This window comes from Talaromyces atroroseus (genome assembly GCF_001907595.1).
Source record: "Talaromyces atroroseus strain IBT 11181 chromosome Unknown scaffold_2, whole genome shotgun sequence".
Taxonomy (NCBI): Eukaryota; Fungi; Ascomycota; class Eurotiomycetes; order Eurotiales; family Trichocomaceae; genus Talaromyces; species Talaromyces atroroseus.
Genome location: NW_017971434.1, coordinates 2,609,243 through 2,622,958, shown reverse-complemented (window position 1 = coordinate 2,622,958; position 13,716 = coordinate 2,609,243). Strand labels below are relative to the sequence as shown.

Below are 13,716 nucleotides of genomic sequence, written 5' to 3'. Positions count from 1 at the left end.
CTAGAGAGACTCATTGACTGAAGCCTTGGCTTTCATCTTATAACTTAGATGTTCAATGCAATCAGTTATTCAGTATCGTGCCGTGTGCAAAAAGCCCCAAGCTAAACAGAGGAATGAAGAGAAGCAGTGGACTGAACCAGACAAAAAAAAACAGCTCAGACCATGACAGGCAAAGTAGACCAGAGGTGAGATTGGAGAGGACAGGTATAGTGATCTCGACATCCCTAAGAAACCCTGATAGTAAACTATAGTTAACCATTCTGACAGATCCCTGAGGCATCTAAAATATGGTGTAGTTGGCCAAGCCTAAAACTGCGGGAAGTCTAACCATCTAGGGTATAGTGTACATACAGTTACACAGCAAATGCCAACATCAGCCTCTTGAGAAGTTCTGCTCCATGCTTTTCTCCGAATCATCGACATCGACACCAGCTAGCTACCTTCAAAATGATGACGGTTTGTGCTGCATCAAGGAGACTGACCCTTTCAAATGCTATCCAAGGCATCTATCGCGCCGAAGTAGCTCGGCAACGCTTAGAAAACTCGGCTGTTGGTCACTACGAGTGCTACAAACGTCAACCACTTTTTGCCCCTATCGCATTCAAGAATCTCTCGCTGTCACAGAGACCGTTTTCGACTTCCTCAGCTCGTGCCAATGAAGAAGGAAGTGTTCCATCACATGGAGTTACTCGCAATGACCGATCAGATAATGATGTGTTGACTGAATTGACCTCAACAAAAGTCGATGTTACGCCTCATTCCTCCAAGACTTCTACGACCACGAAGAAAACTTCGAAATCCAAGTCGGCACGTTCCAACTCCATATCGAATCAGAAAAAGACGATGAAAGGCAAGAAGGCCGATACGAAACTCCCGCAGCACACCGCGAATCCTCCAAAGAAAGTCAAACTAGAACCGTGGAAGGTACAAAAGCAGGCTCTCAAGGAAAAGTTCGAGGAAGGCTGGCTTCCACGCAAGAAGCTTTCACCGGACACTCTGGATACGATTCGTCATCTTCATGCAACAAAACCTACTGAGTGGACGACACCAGTTCTTGCTAACCAGTTCAAGGTGTCACCAGAAGCTATCAGGCGGATTCTGAAAAGCAAATGGACACCATCGGAGGAGGAGAGGCAAGATCGTAAGGAGCGATGGCACAGGCGACACGAAAGACTCTGGAGTCATATGGAACAGCTAGGCTTGCGGCCGAAGAGAGGAGAACGAACTGCGAAATTCTCTGATGCCCGTAAGCTTGGCATCGAATCGGCGCCCTCATCGTCACTATAATAAACACGATGAGGTTGATCTCTGTTCATACAACATTTTGCCTGTCTGCGGAAGATCAGATACAGAATGCGCCCAACTGACGGTTCACGAATTCTTGGAGCTTTTCTGCCCCCAGAAATAGTGAAGGAGACGCATCCGAGATTGCCAACATTCCTCTAATCAGACAATAAATACGGCGGCGAGATCCTTGGTGGCCTGTATTATTTCGCGCGAGATCTGGTAAATATGGTAGATACATGCATGTACTGTAGATAATATTTATAGGCTGGTCGGTTCTATAGACGAATCAATTATTGAATGCATTTCCCTTTCGACTGGTAACAGAAGCCCGTAGCATAGTCACTTCATGCATTTCGAATCTTGATAGTCAATCGCATTCGCGGGTCTCGGTTCGGGCCCGTTCCCAAGAAAAGTGGAGTGAGCAGCTCCGCTCCGCAGTAGTTGACATATGTTCTTCCCTACACCTCAACTCAACTCATGAGCCATCTGTTCGCCGTGTTTCGTTCATGTTGAATTAATTGCTTCAAGATCTACTACCAGAATAGTCCCAACAGAATGTTAAACAAAAACATTGCCGTCGCGTTTATTTAGCCCCGCTACTCCTTTTCCTGTGCGCAAGCCGAACCATCATCCACCACCACCCATGTGGTAGACCAAGCTGCCATGGTCGCCATGCCATCGGACCTCCAAGTGTTCGTGAAATGGAAAGAACAGACAGTCTTTGCGGGTGAAGATGTCGAGTGCACCATTACCTTCAAGAATGTCGCAGAGATAGCCGAGTCGGAACCGAGTACACCTCATCCCCAGCATCAGCGCAGGACATCTCGATCACTCAACGCTGATGGCTACTTGCCCGCCAAATCCTCGCCTACATTCTTTTTCAGCGGCAATCGACGTTCCGTTCCATCGAGCCCCCGTCGACCGGCGTTGGGATCCCACCGTGTCTCCGCCTCTCTGAGCTCTCCGTTGACCGGGTCTCACAGCTTCCCTCCTCTTCATGCGCCGTCACATTTAAATAATGGCCCGAATCATCAGCACAAAAGATCGGTATCGATCCTCTCGATAGAAAGTGACAATGGGGGTGCGCTGGAGAAAACACCAGTTTCGACACAATTTTCACGCCCAGGACCTTGGGCTCATGGGCGTTCTGCTAGTTTACAGATTACTCCTAACCGGGCAGGTGGGTTGGAGGATTTCTTGCCTTCGGGTACGGTGGTAGATGCGATACCATATCTTCTTTTACTTACTGACTGCTTTTAGGAGGCGGTAGATCTCCCATTCGAGGAAATCCCTCGACAGAGTCGGCTCTAAGCCCGCGCCTGGAAGCCGAAGAGACGCTCAGAGCCAGCCAACCCGGTCCAATCAGCGCAGGAAAATTGCGAGGCACCCGCACGAGACCTTTACCAATACCTAATGATTTCAAGTTTCCCATGAGCCCAGATCCTGCAAGTGAGGCTGACGGCGATGCATCATCCAACGGCATGGCAAACAACGATGGAACGGCGTCGCGGCAGCTACCCAAGCAGCCTCCATCCCTTACACAACAAGCTCATTTGGCCCCAGCGACAAGGATACTTTCTAGTTCGAGCGTCAATGGGAGTAATAGAAGCAGTGGAGAGTTTTATGCAGCCAGCAACAACTCAACGGATACTCTGGACTCCGAATACACGAATTATGGCGGAAACCGATCAAAGGCTAACATGGCCAAACATCGGCGACATTACTCAAGCTTGGAGCCAATTGCGAGCAAAAAAGAATTTCTTACTTTACTAATGGGCTACGCCCAGGTAAGCGCATCGTTTACGGTTGACGGTTCCCTCATCAATCAGTCGGTGTTTGAGGAAGTGAAACGTAAAGGTGTTGTTGGCGGCCAGACTACTAATCGTAGCAAGGAGAGACCCCGTCGGAGTGGTGGACTCCTAGGTGCATTTGGATGGGATGCCATTGAAGAGTCCATAAGCGGCTTACTTTCAAACGGTGACCTCGAAGGTCTCAGGGATATGAGGGGTGTTGCAAACTCGAACTCGATTCCGTTGCTTTCGACGCCACAGTCTCTTCTGTTTGTTGACCTCCGACTCGGTCCTGGGGAGGAAAAATCATACTCCTTCTCATTCACCCTGCCTAGAGGCCTGCCCGCTACCCACAAAGGAAAGGCGATCAAAATATCCTATAACCTTGTGATTGGCACACAACGGCCGAGTGGCCCGAAGGAATCTCAACAAGTCAATCGTGTCAATATCCCTTTTCGAGTCTTTAGTGGTGTGAATGGTGAGTTTTCTGACTACAGCATTACTGGGATCAATGGAACTGACAAAACGTTTCAGACCAAGGAGATGTTCTCGGTCACGATCTTACGCAGCCCTACGTCCTTTTGCGCGACGAAGCACGCGTGCAAAAGGTCAGCACCGGACCGCGTCCAGTTCAAAAGGAAAAAAGTATCAGTGGTCCGACCTGGACTACAGCGCCGGAGTTCTTGTCGTATGTAGACGAACTCCTAGAAAAACATCAAACGCAAAACCTTCGCACCCCGATGCCACCGAAGACAACGACTCTTGAAAAGAGACATTCATATACTGCTCATGGGCCACACCCATCGTCCTGTAAAGACGCTATTGATCTTGCCATCCTTCGCAGTAACCAGGTCACCAGTACCAACCGCAGCGCCAATCGCTTTGATATTGCGCGGAATGGCCGCCGCATTGCCGAAGTGGTTTTGAACCGTCCTGCTCATCGACTAGGAGAGACGATTCTCGCTACTATTGATTTTACAGACGCAGCACTTCCGTGCTTTTCTTTGAGAGCGACTTTGGAGACGTCTGAGAAGGTCGACCCGTCATTAGCCTTGCGGTCTAACACAAGCATACATCGTGCCACTCGGCGTGTTTATGCATCCTACTTTGAGAATACGCTGTTTTCTACGCGCGTGGTGTTTAGCCCTGCGATCCCGGTTTCGGCAACCCCGACGCTCTTGACGGCCGGCATAAAGCTGGATTGGGATCTTCGTTTTGAATTTGTTACGACCCATTCAAAGCACGATGCAGATGCACATACTTCTGGCAGCAGGCTCCTAGAATTGATTAGTCAAGACGAGCGGGGCTCGGTCCTTTCTGCGTTAGAAAACTTGCCCAGCGAGTCCTTTGAGATTGCTATTCCTCTAACCGTCTACGGTGAAACGGTTCGAGAGCCATTAGTTGAGGAAAACGAAGGATACTCGATATGAAATGGGTGGGTTAGAAAGTGTCTGTCTTTTTTCTTATGTATTAACTTTTGACCCTTATTGTACTTGGCACCACGTTCCTTTGCTTTCATCTGATGTGCTTGCTGTAACTAAATTCACGATATACCATTTTATATACATGCTGGGTCACATGACCGGCTGTCACCGGGGCAACGCGCAGATCGATCTGGCGGGGGAAAGCACGGCGAATAGACTCAACTACGTCAAGATCCAAGATAGCTGAACATCTGAGAAATCACTCCAGTTTCGAAATATTCATCGCTCACCTGAAGAAGATTTGTTGATACAATTCTTGCCTGATTATTTGACGGCGAGATTCTTGCGTCCGTGAGTTTAGACCACCCACTCTAATCCGTACGCTGGGACAGATTAAACTAAACAGCAGCGTCACTGCATTCTTCAGAACCGAGGCGCACGCATACATTCCAGAAGAAAGTCAATATCCAGCGTATCCCAAACCGGTTATCGCCTTAAAAGACGTCAAAATAGAGATGGCTTCCTTTATGAATACCATGTGCGTACCCTCATTCCCTCAGCCCCTTCGTCCAGAGCACAACACAGCACACAATACCCCATACCATTGCCCATGATGCTGAGTAGCTGGACAAACAAAACTGGCCTCGCCTCTGGTGGTAGTGGCGGCCTCAGCCATTCAGAATCCATTCAGACAATCAATGCCCGTCATCACGACTTGCCCGTCGAGCCACCTTCCTATCTATCAGCTGCGGTTCGCGCTCTCAAAGGTAGCCTACCAATACTGACTCCGCCTAGCAATGCACGAACCAAGGGCCCTTTCAAGCCGCGCTCAACGAGAGGAACAAGTAGCTACCAATTACGAAAGTTCGCGGAGGAGACATTGGGGAGTGGTAGTTTGCGAAAAGCGGTCAAATTGCCGGAGGGAGAGGATGTGAATGAATGGCTGGCCGTGAATGGTATGGCTGCTTCTGTCTCGTTATAGGTTGATGATTTACTGACTCGGTGGTATGATGTAGTTGTCGACTTCTACAACCAAATAAATTTGCTGTATGGCTCTATTACAGAATTTTGCTCGCCGCAATCATGTCCCGAGATGAAAGCTACAGACGAGTGAGTTGACACGATGTTTAATGTTTGCCATGACTGGTTTCTGACTTGAAAAAGGTTCGAATATCTCTGGCAAGACTCGGAAAACTATAAACGACCAACAAAAATGTCCGCGCCCGAATACATCGAACATTTAATGGCCTGGGTTCAAGGAAACATTGATAACGAACAAATGTTTCCCAGCCGAACCGGTATTGTTCCATTTCTTAACTTTGCAATTCGATAATAAGATACTGATTTCACGATACAGGCGTCCCATTCCCAAAAGCATTCCCCTCCCTAATCCGCCAATTATTCAAGCGATTATATCGTGTTTACGCGCATATTTACTGCCACCATTACCATGTGATTTTGAAGCTTGGTCTGGAGCCGCATCTCAATACAAGCTTTAAGCATTATGTGTTATTTATCGACGAGCACAATCTTTCCAGCGGTAAGGACTTTTGGGGTCCATTGGGGGATTTGGTAGAGAGCATGTTGAGAAGTGATTGAAATCGACCATCGTCGGGTTGAGTCGAGCCTTGATGCAAGAAATTGTGGAAATTTTGCTTATATTGATTGACTGCATCGCATATGGATTCATATTAATTCTTTTTTTCTTTCTTCTGAGACTCGGCGTTTTGTTTTCTTATGTGGACATTCATTCTCTATTACGAGGGTCTTTTTTTTTTCCCTATTCTAGGCACAATATCTTAGAGGATGGTTTATTTTGAACAGCATTTCATTTTTCTTCAATTCAATAATACTTACTCCTTGATGAGCACTTGATCTAGGTACATTTCATCGATAATTCTGAATCAACACTATAATAAGTTCCACCAAAAATTGGAAACGGAACATTATGATGAAACATAGCTTAGTATATAATACATATACAAACAAATGAAAGCGGGTTCAAATTCAATCAGTAATCTACTTAGTAGTAACAAGAAGTTTGTTTTTGTCTGTCCTGGGGTTTTTTTCTTTAGATGATAAGATTGTTGGAATATAGGGAAATAATAATAATAGTTATCACTAATTTACACAGCATCGGTGAGAGCTTTGTTGAGACGGTTGATCTTGGAGGAGACGCTGAGGTCGATGGTACGGTCGCCGATTTCAACGATGAGTCCGCCGATTACGTCGGGGTTGACCTGTTTTTATGTCAGTTTACTTCTATGGACTAGGAAAGAAGAGAAAGAGATTACCTTAGCAACAACCTTGAGCTTCTTGCCGCCGCTGAATTCAGACTTGGCAACGGCCTTTTCAATGCGCTGGATGGTCTTGTTGTCGAGTTCCTAGAAGTTCTATTAGCCTCACACTTCTCGTTTCGCGCGTTTCTCTTGTCTTATAATTTTTTTTAAAAAAGAAGAAATAAGGCGCTGGCCGCTTGCAGATCCATACCTGAGCACTGGTAATGTTCAATTCAATCTCGCCCTTGTGCGCGCTGATCAAGACCTGGAACTTCTCAATAACGCCCTCCAAAAGACCCAATCGGTTGTGCTCAGCAAGAGCACCGAGGAGGTTCTTGATGATATCGCCCTTGTCGCTGCCGGCAACCTGCTGCAGCTCCTGGATGATCTTTTGCTTGTCGCTGACCGTGAGAGTGGGGGCGTTAAGGACGGTGGTGAGCTTGGGGTCCTTCTTGAAGACGTCGCCGAGCTGTGAGAGGGACTTGGCGATTTGGTCTAGGGAAGAGGTTTTGGCGGAGGCAGTGTACTATATTCATGCAATGGTTAGTTTTCCATTAGATAGGGTTTCGTCACGGAAAAAGTTTCTGTTGAGCTGGGCTGGATAGAGACTACACGTCGGTCGGTATAGCCGAAGCGCCCCGGTGTGAAATGCCCTTACATACCAAAGCATTGGCATAGGTCCCATCAACGCCGTACAGAGCAACAGGAGGCCGGACATCCTGGGCGGCGGCAGCAGCGTACGTTCTCAATCCACCGACAGCAACGGATCGGGAGATCTGGAGTTTGGAAGAGGCACGAAGGCCAGCGCGGGCGACAACGCGGGAGGACAGCATGGCGCGATTTGCTCGAGATGACTTTCCCCAGGAGGAGGAAATCAATATCAATTGAGGGAGGGGAGGGGAGAAGGCAATGGGGATGGCCTGGCGGGGATTCAATAGGCGGCTTGTCTCTTTCAAAGCTGGTTTTTGGAGGTGAGTTTAACAACTTCCGAAGTTCTCGCTCCGTTTTGGCAGAGTCACGTGGCTCGACGGTCCCGAAACTCGCCGTTCCGCCAATCTCCGCCGAGCATTCGCTCCACTTGTCTCTACTCATACTCATCCATAACTACTGCTAGTTCGCCGTGCAATTGTATTCAATTGTATTCGATTATAGTCTTAAAATTCAATGTCCATTTCCATGCTACATGTCTTTAGATCGCCTGCGCTGCTTCTTGACCTTACAGCCGCACATGTGAATGAAAGAAAAAGAGACACAGCTCATTAGATCTTGATGCGTCTATACCATGACTACTTCTCTTGAAAACAGTCCAAAGTCCAATCCAACAGGCACCGTTCTAATGGCCATTTGTCCCGTTGGCATCAATCTGCGTATGAAACTCGTCCTCATAGGCAGCCAATGACGCACGGTTTCGCACGCGACCGAGCTGATCTGCCACATAGGTACTAAAATGATCCTCTACATGACCGACACCATTTGTGGGTGCGCCATTGGTCGAGACGGCTTCTTCTTCATTTGGGATTCCACCAGCATCTCCGTTGATTACAGACTCAAAATCACTGCGATTTCCAATTGAGCGACTCGTCGAAGACCGTCGCAGCCAGCGTTGTCCAGGCCGCTGTGGTTTTGCAGAACGATGAAATACATCATCGAAGAAATGCGCTGCCGTACTAGTTGGTGTTCGAGGTGTTTGCGGTAGTCGACAGTTTAGACTATTAACAGATAGTTAGTTATTCGCTGCGTACAACGCCAGCAGAAACAAGTAAAGGAAAGAGAAAGTAAAAGTTATAGTGAGACATACCCGGTGTCATGGATGATCTTGGCGAGTAGTCCAGTCCATCCACATTGGTGAGATGCACCTAAGCCTCGACCAGTGTCGGCATCGAAGAATTCATAGAACCACAGATAATCTCTCCAGTGTTCATCAAAGTCCAGTAAATCGTTGCAATTGTTGATAGCACGACGGCCATCATAGTCTCTCACGTACAAGTGCTGTAATCGGTGTTGAAGTTCTTCAGCGACATGACCCAAATGCATATAGTCTCCAGAGCCAGTCGGGCACTCAATTTTGAAAGAATCGCCATAGAACATGTAGAACCTCAAGAGAGACTCAATCAGCAGGAAGTTGACACAAATCCAAATTGGGCCACGCCAATTGCTGTTGCCACCAAACAGTCCGCTGTCCGAATCTCCGGGGACGTATCCGACTGTAAATTTTTGGCCATTTACATCCATTGAGAATGGGTTTTTCTCATGGTACTTGGACAAGGAGCGGATGCCGTGGTCTGACAGAAACTCCGTCTCGTCGAGCATACGTCGAAGTATCTTTTCCAGACGATCTTTGCTTACAAGAGCCAGGAGCATCCGATCTCCTTTACCGCGGTGGCGCATGCTGGCAATGTTGCGTTCTGCAACGTCATTCTTGTTTTCAATGAACCAATTGAGTCGTCGTTTGAACGATGGGAAAGCGTTGATAAGTTCCGGCTCGAGTGTCGAGGCCGCATACAGTGGGATCAAACCGACTAGTGACCGAACAGGGAGTTGCTGGGTCCAGGGACCCCCGTAAGAGATGGCATCATAGTAAAAACTATTGTTACTTGGTTAGCTATCAAATAAAGCTATAAAAGGTTGTTAAGATTTACCTGTCTTCTTCGTTCCAAAGGGAAGTCTCTCCATCCTGGTTCCTGAATGTCATGGCATCGGAGATGAGGATGAAATGCTCGAAAAATTTGGACGCAACTAAGAATGTCAGTAGAAACTAATTTGAATAGGAAAGGTGTCATCTACGTACTGTCCTCGTATGTACGACGATGTTTTGCAAGCTCCAAAGCAATGTTCAACATATTGAGGCAATAAAACGCCATCCAACCAGTGCTATCAGCCTGTTCTAATACTCCACCAGTTGGAAGAGGCTCGGAACGATTAAAAAGACCAATATTGTCGAGACCCAAGAAACCTCCCTCGAACACGTTCTTGCCATCCGCATCCTTGCGGTTAACCCACCAGGTGAAGTTCAGCAGTAGCTTTTGGAAGACGCGCTCCAAGAAATCAAGATCCTGTCGGCCGTACATCTTACGTTCGATTTTGAACGTCCTGAAAACCGCCCAAGCGTGCACCGGTGGATTCACATCTCCAAAGTTCCATTCGTAAGCTGGAAGTTGGCCGTTGGGATGCATGTACCATTCTCTTGTGAGCAGATCAAGCTGTCTCTTTGCAAAATCAGGGTCGACCATAGCCAATGGAATGCAGTGGAATGCAGTATCCCATGCTGCAAAGAAAGGATACTCCCATGAATCAGGCATGGATAAGATATCGTCTAGATACATATGCTTCCATCGTTGGTTGCGAACGTTTTTCCTGCCGGGGGGAGGAGGGATCATGGCAGGATCGCCATTAGCCCACTGGTCCCAGATGAAGTGATAGTACTGCTTTGTCCACAGCATTCCAGCCAGTGCTTGTCGTTGGATATTTCTGAGATCTTCGGCCATCGGAAGAGGGTTGATGCGGTAGTAGAAATCGTCTGCTTCTATTCTTCGTTGCTCAATCACGTTATCAAGCTCCTCCTCATTAACGTAATCCTCGCTCTTCCTAGAGAAACGGAACCTGATAACAGCGCACTCGCCAGGCGGAACTCCATCGTCCTCGTCAAAGGCATACCAGGCTGCAAATTTGGTACCCTCATTATCTGGATTTACAGCTTCTTTCTCCTCGTCAATAATGTACCGGTGGAATGCATCCTTAACGTAAGGAACGTTGTTCTTCGTCCCATACAGCAATTCGTTGTTGGTGTTGTTCTCTGTGAAGAGCATACGAGGTTGGATGTCCTCCTCGTTTTCATTGAATGACGGCGACGGGGAGAAGGCAACATGACGATCTCCTAGTGTGTGATGCGAAGATTTAATTGTGAGAGGGCCAGTTTGCTTGATAATCGGCTTTTTCTCTTTGTCTTCCCAACCCCAGGTCCACGTGTTGCGGAACCACACATGGGGGATGATATGCAGTGGTGCCGGTTCGGGACCTCTATTATAGGCAATAACTCGGAAGGACAGCTCCTCTTCATCATCTGCTTCCTTGGCCGTCTCGATGAAGATGTCCCAGTATCTGTTTTCTTTGAACACGCCTGTGTCGAGAAGCTGATATTCACGGTCTTGCTTTCCGCGACGCGCATTTTCGTCAAGTAGATCTTGGTAAGGGAACTTCTTCTGGGGATACTTGTACAAGTACTTCATGTAGGAATGCTGCGAAATATAATTAGTCAATGAAAGCATCTAGCCAGCGAACGCGACGACGCACCGAGGGGGTATTGTCAAGATGAAAATGGCATTCTTTAATACTCTCGCCATGGTTTCCCTGGGGATTTGAAAGTCCGAACAGTCGTTCTTTGAGAAAGTCACTGGAGAAAGAAAAAAAAAAAATGTTAGCGCTGCGTATCTTTCGGTGAGCAAACTTGGCGCACCGACTCTTTCTCGTTCCAGAATGAAAATGCAATATTGAGTTGACCGTGTGTGTCACAGACTCCGGCTATGCCATCTTCACCCCATCGGTACGCTCTAGACCGGGCATGATCGTGCGAGAAATCTAAATATGCAGGGTCAGCGAGTCGACTAGCAATGGATTCGTCCATCTGCGCGAGGAGGCGCGACACATACGACTCCATGCATCGCCATTTTCACTAAAAGCAGGGGTCAGCTTTCAGACCATGGAAAGGCATTCGCAACTATCAATGACAGTTACTCACGAATAATCTTCGCGCACTGTAGATTAAAATTAAAATCAAGGCACAGAATATCAGCCGTCGGATCTCTCCAGGTACAAACAAGCAAGCCTGTGGCCGTGATTGCATCATCGACAATCTTATGAGGAGCATAGATATAAGACGCACCAGTCGCCCATTGTCTCTCGGCCACATAGGGACCCCATTTCTTCCAGTATCGCTTTCGCGCTCGATCTTCCTGCAATCTCTTCTCCTCCTCGCACAGGTACTCGACGTCGTTGACCACAACCATGGCTAGGGCTCGTTCAGAGGGGATGCGGGGGAGGACGGAGCTGTCGACAACGTGGAGACGAGAACACAGAGATAATGCCAAAGAGCCACAGAAGCTGACTGACTGACTGAACAGCGCAAGAGGTAAAGGAAAGAAAGCTCCAAAAGAGAAGGCAAGAAAGAAAGCAACTCGGTTGTAGAGGTAGACGAGCCACCGCATTCAGCGGCGTTGGCGGAGGGTCTAGAGCTCCTTCCCGCTTATCGATAGCGGCCTTCCCTGTTTTTCTGCGATATACACATAGAGGCCGGCTTGCCAAAAACGTCCCTTCCGCACATAAGTTGGTGTAGCCCGAGGCACGGCGACATCATCGCGCATGTTTTCTGAGAGCATGAAGTTAGACGATCCCTGCACAGTCTGATGTTGAGAAAAAACAGTGTATATTATATTATATTTGGTATCAACGGGTGAGGCATATAAGGATAGTCCCTAACTAGTAACAACATAGGAGATCAAGCGAATGTCTCTTTGGCCTGCTAAAAGACAACGATGCAAATAATATAACGAGAGGGCCTGCCCGACTCCGCGCCATGATAAAAATATCAGTTAAAAAGACAATGAAGTGTATCCTTGATGAAAAGAACAAAGAAAGGATTAATAAGGCAGAAGCGACAGTAGTATGGGGCACCGAAAAGAAAAGGAACGATCCCTTTCCACAGTCAACGGAGAATGTTGAGCACGGTTCCAAGAAGCCTATCGAGGCCATGGCGTACTACCAAAATCAACACATCTGACACGGCTCGAACATTTCGCAACTACCGAAATGCAATCATGGTGGAATATCCAGGGAGACACATGGCGCCGGAAAACTACTGTTGTTGTTATGGCTGTTTTCGAGTATCTTCATGGCGCCTGCGATTTGGCTTTGTTGCCGTTTTCTGGCTCATACATGTCGTTAGAAGTCGCTGCGGAAGTGTCGGAATCTGTAGCGCCTTCATCAGATTGATTCTCATCGGAAAGAGCCGACGACGTGGGAGAAAGGGCCCGGGCCAGCTCATTCTCACCTCGGCCTTGCTGGTGTGCTGAGCCAGTGCTTTGGTCGCTGTCGTCACCACTGTTCTGCGTCGAGGCTTCTTTTGCAACCCTTCCCTCCTTCAAACGTTCCTCGGCTTCGCGGATCCTGGCTTGAAGGGCTTCAAGCTCTCGTGTTTGGATGGTCATCCTCTGCTTCCTATCCAGTGAAGCTCAGTTAACCGTTGTCCTGATAAGGCCTTGAGCCTATCATCTATTTTGACGCCCGACCAAACTTTTCAAAGCATCCACGGGGGACTTACTTTTGTTCAATGGACTGTGTTAGTTGGTCGACATCACTGTCGAGCATAAAAGCGCTATCAAGTGCAAGAGAGAAAGCCTGCGCCATGGTGCTGTATCGAGACGGGAAATCAGCAACACTGTTTTTTTTTTTTTTTTGCGATAGGGATAGCGTGTATATATATATAAGAGCTCAAACATACGACTGTGGCCGGCGAGGATTAGGTTTCCACTCCTGCTCTGTATCCGACATTGTTCCAGGTTGTTTCCCGAGAAATCCGTGGAATGTAGGCAGTATGTATATCGTCGCCCAAACGAGAAGGCCAATCCACCGCTTTCCGATATGACGAGAGGGGTAGACTATGAGACAGTAGAGCTTTTCTGGAGCGGATTTCCGTGGAGGTTTATAAAGTGCTGGTTGGCCCCGCACGCCTCGAGAGTTAAGGGCTGAGGCTTTTAGATTTCGAAATCGGTAATTTTGACGTTTGCTTTCCTTTTTCGCGAAACCAGAGCCAGCTGAGATCACCGAGTCAATGCGAGCACGCGAGGATTGGAGGTCGACAGAACGATCAGAGCGACGATCGCGGCAAATGGTATGAATGATGGACGAATATTATAGGTGTATAATTACAAGGTGGTAGGGAGG

The 13,716-nt window shown here is 47.8% G+C and overlaps 6 protein-coding genes across 6 annotated transcripts; 3 read left to right on the top strand and 3 right to left on the bottom strand.

Moving 5' to 3' along the window:
* Positions 1 to 447: 447 nt before the first annotated feature.
* Positions 448 to 1,287, top strand: UA08_02965 (Required for respiratory growth protein 9, mitochondrial; the record flags this gene model as incomplete). Its single annotated transcript, XM_020265065.1, has 1 exon — positions 448 to 1,287. One exon carries the CDS (start codon positions 448 to 450, stop codon positions 1,285 to 1,287), a length of 840 nt encoding a protein of 279 aa, XP_020122704.1.
* A 672-nt stretch (positions 1,288 to 1,959) lies between these two features.
* UA08_02964 (hypothetical protein) lies at positions 1,960 to 4,507 on the top strand (the record flags this gene model as incomplete). Its single annotated transcript, XM_020265064.1, has 3 exons — positions 1,960 to 2,494; positions 2,548 to 3,555; positions 3,612 to 4,507. 3 exons carry the CDS (start codon positions 1,960 to 1,962, stop codon positions 4,505 to 4,507), a joined length of 2,439 nt encoding a protein of 812 aa, XP_020122709.1.
* A 607-nt stretch (positions 4,508 to 5,114) lies between these two features.
* Positions 5,115 to 6,100, top strand: UA08_02963 (putative maintenance of ploidy protein mob1; the record flags this gene model as incomplete). Its single annotated transcript, XM_020265063.1, has 4 exons — positions 5,115 to 5,457; positions 5,518 to 5,611; positions 5,666 to 5,799; positions 5,859 to 6,100. 4 exons carry the CDS (start codon positions 5,115 to 5,117, stop codon positions 6,098 to 6,100), a joined length of 813 nt encoding a protein of 270 aa, XP_020122710.1.
* A 527-nt stretch (positions 6,101 to 6,627) lies between these two features.
* UA08_02962 (ATP synthase subunit 5, mitochondrial) lies at positions 6,628 to 7,613 on the bottom strand (the record flags this gene model as incomplete). The annotated part of the gene is made up of 4 exons (XM_020265062.1): positions 6,628 to 6,741; positions 6,796 to 6,885; positions 6,992 to 7,306; positions 7,443 to 7,613. 4 exons carry the CDS (start codon positions 7,611 to 7,613, stop codon positions 6,628 to 6,630), a joined length of 690 nt encoding a protein of 229 aa, XP_020122707.1.
* A 500-nt stretch (positions 7,614 to 8,113) lies between these two features.
* UA08_02961 (putative protein W) lies at positions 8,114 to 11,783 on the bottom strand (the record flags this gene model as incomplete). The annotated part of the gene is made up of 8 exons (XM_020265061.1): positions 8,114 to 8,489; positions 8,579 to 9,364; positions 9,420 to 9,516; positions 9,569 to 11,015; positions 11,234 to 11,355; positions 11,427 to 11,449; positions 11,516 to 11,531; positions 11,591 to 11,783. The coding sequence occupies 8 exons, from the start codon at positions 11,781 to 11,783 to the stop codon at positions 8,114 to 8,116; spliced, it is 3,060 nt and encodes a 1,019-aa protein (XP_020122708.1).
* Positions 11,784 to 12,662: 879 nt separating this feature from the next.
* On the bottom strand, positions 12,663 to 13,323 carry UA08_02960 (hypothetical protein; the record flags this gene model as incomplete). Its single annotated transcript, XM_020265060.1, has 3 exons — positions 12,663 to 12,990; positions 13,094 to 13,210; positions 13,274 to 13,323. 3 exons carry the CDS (start codon positions 13,321 to 13,323, stop codon positions 12,663 to 12,665), a joined length of 495 nt encoding a protein of 164 aa, XP_020122197.1.
* Positions 13,324 to 13,716: the final 393 nt, after the last annotated feature.